Here is a 3,121-nt window from a genome sequence, read left to right on the forward strand (position 1 = left end):
GATTGACGGTGACATGCGCCAATCGCATTACCGAATATCCTGCTGGACGTTTCCTTGATGACAGGGTCAACAATATGGCGCTGTCCATGGTTTTACCTTACAGAAATGCTTCATCTGCTGCTTTATGTGTAGTTTTTTTACTGAAATGCTTTACAGGTTTGCTACTACATTTCTGAATCAGCGTCGGTTCACTTCTATCTTGCTCGTCAGTTGACTTAAAAACGTTAAAAGGACCTCTGTTAACGCCCGAACAGCAACCATGTCTGGGTCGAATGCCTGGACTCGCAGTCGAGAGAGAATGAGACTTTTCCCCGAACTTTTTGCACAGTGCGCAGGAGAGGTAAGCGCTGTTGCCATGGCTTAGCAGCGGGACTAGGGGAGTTGTTCTCTGCAATTCTGTGAACGTGTTGAACGTAGACATAGTTCACATTAAGTGAAGCTAGCTGCCTATGCTACCACAAAACACAGTTTCTCGTTACTGAATACAGGACTGCAAAATGAAATGCACTTAAAGGTCCCATGACATGGTGCTCTTTGGATGCTTTTATATAGGCCTTAGTGGTCCCCTAATACTGTATCTGAAGTCTCTGTCCCGAAATTCAGCCTTAGCTATTGAGGAGGAGAGAGAGAGGGGGGGGGGCTTGACCAACTGCCACTTTGCTCGTTTGAATGCCATGATATCTCTCTCTCATGGGTGGGCCAAATAGAGAGCCGAAGTCCCGCCCCTTCCGGTGGACCTCATGGGAGCTTAACTCGCTAACAAAATATGAACGGTAGTGAACAGGGAGAGGCAAATTATTTTTTGATCCCGTTTGAATTGAGCCATGGATTACAAGTATGATGTTATTGTTTGTCAATTTAAAAGATAATTTTTCAACCGAAGAAAGTCTCAGTTAGCCGTAGGTTTGTCATAGTACCACTTAGTTTTGTGTGAAACCGCTCAGTGAACTACATCTCCCGTCTCACACAATCTACCTCACCTAGCTTGATGCTCGGCTTGCATGCTAGCTAGCTAGTTTAGCTCTGTTCCACAACACGTAACGTTATCTTACCTGATGTGTTTTATCCAGTGAAGTGTTTTCAGCAGATAAGCAAAAGAACAAGCGAGATCCTCTGCTCATTAGAGTAACGTTACATCCCCGGTACGATACACACAGACATCGTAGCTTCAGCCAGACGTCATCCATGAGACATTGAAGTGTGTAGTCTTTCTAATTACGTATTTTCAGTCTTAGACTGCGTTCCAGACACAATTTTTAGCCCTTAAGTTACGACTTCAAGTCACGACTCACGACTTGGTAGCATTCCAGGCAAAGCGTGGTGTGCTAACGTTAGCTAGCGGCTACCTACCGTTGACGTTAGCTAGCGCAAGCTGATACCATGGATGTATTAAGCTGATACTAATCATTTCTAGTCGGCAACATATTTTGGGCTTCATTTAATAAACATAACCTTTAGTAGTACACAATCGTATGTGTATTGTTTTGATTACAATGGGCGGAATTACTTTACGCTACCTATTTGTCTATTTATTTCTATTTCTCACTGTTAATCACCGGCGTCTGTACAGCATCAACAGGGGTCAACATTGTTGTTTATGTGTGTGTGACGTCAAAAACTGTAACTGGGAGTACAACGATCTGGTACGAGTTCACAAGTAGTAAGTTACGGGTTTGACTGCCGTTCCAGGGCACTTTCACGCGTAGAAGGTTGTGAAAACACGAGTTACGGGTTGCCTGGAACGCAGCATTATACTTCAACAGTTTAACAACAAACTGAGACTTTCTTCGGTTGAAAAATAATGTTTTAAATTGACGAACGTCATATTTGTAATCCATGGCTCAATTCAAACGGGATCAAAAAATAATAATTATCTCTCCATTGACTCTCGTTCATATTTTTTCAGAATTAAGGTCCCATGGTCCGGAAGTAGAAGGGCGGGACTTCGGCTCTCTATTCTCTGGAAGGGCAAATCAGAGAAAGGGGAGGTAACCATGCTCCTTATGACCTCATAAGGAGCAAGATTCTAGATTGGCCCATCTGAGCTTTCATTTTCTCAAAGACAGAGCAGGATACCCAGGGCTCGGTTTACACCTATCGCCATTTCTAGCCACTGGGGGACCATAGGCAGGCTGGGGGAACGCATATTAATGTTAAAAAAAACCTCAAAGTGACATTTTCATGCCATGGGACCTTTAATTACGTTACCCCTCTATGCTACACAGACAGTAATTGTTTGAAAAAGATGAAGTAATCAATTTGCATAGGATAAGCATTTGTAAAATAAAAAAAAAGATATGAAAGAGTAATAGCAATAATGAAGAACACTTACAATATACACATAATACAGTATACACATAATGTACAATATGTCCTTACTAAAGAAACTATGTAGTGAGAATGGCTAACGATGTGCTGAAACACAGTAGAATAACAGAAAATGATAATTCTCTTCTCTATGTCAATTGTTCTTGTAAATCACTAAGTCCCCCACTGTCCTGGACATACAGTGGAAAAGATAACTTTCTTTTCCTTTGTCAACATGTGATTTAGGCAGCGACGTATGGGAGGTGTGTGGCTGCGACCACGACAGGCAGACAGGAGCTAAGGAAGGACATGTGTGCCAAGGAATTTGAAGCACTGAAGACCTGCTTCACAAATGCAGTAAGTGACAAAGTCAGTCGTCCTCCTGCTGGTCTCATGCTGTGGCTATGGATGGTTGGAATTCAAAAGTTTTTCTTTTTTTTATTACAGGCCAAGAGAAAAGCCAAATGAAAAGCCAACTGTGGTTTTGTTAAGAGTCAAAAAATTCAGTGGACTGACCTCAAAGGTGAAAAGGGAAGAAGTTCTAAGTGTTGTTTGACTTTGTGACAGCAGCATATCGTTTCATCTTGATGACAACTCTTCCTCTACTTGGCACTGTGAATGGACTGAATATGTATGTGTTGAAAAATGAAAACTCTACAGTTGAAAATGAGACTACATGTTGCAATTGAGCAAAACCATGAAATACTGCTACATTCTTTAACGTGCAAGACTGAATAAAATATATACAGGGGTGAATAAAACATTCTTGATATCATCTGTCTCTATTGTCTGAACACAGACAAACAGCCATGGA

General features: G+C 41.7%; 1 protein-coding gene across 1 annotated transcript; it reads left to right on the forward strand.

Moving 5' to 3' along the window:
- Positions 1-32: 32 nt before the first annotated feature.
- Positions 33-3,068, forward strand: ndufaf8 (NADH:ubiquinone oxidoreductase complex assembly factor 8). The gene is made up of 3 exons (XM_039788336.1): positions 33-340; positions 2,554-2,664; positions 2,755-3,068. Exons 1-3 carry the CDS (start codon positions 260-262, stop codon positions 2,773-2,775), a joined length of 213 nt encoding a protein of 70 aa, XP_039644270.1. The 5' UTR covers positions 33-259; the 3' UTR covers positions 2,776-3,068.
- The last annotated feature ends 53 nt before the right edge of the window (positions 3,069-3,121 follow it).

Source organism: Perca fluviatilis, chromosome 21 (assembly GCF_010015445.1).
Source record: "Perca fluviatilis chromosome 21, GENO_Pfluv_1.0, whole genome shotgun sequence".
NCBI classification, from domain to species: domain Eukaryota; kingdom Metazoa; phylum Chordata; class Actinopteri; order Perciformes; family Percidae; genus Perca; species Perca fluviatilis.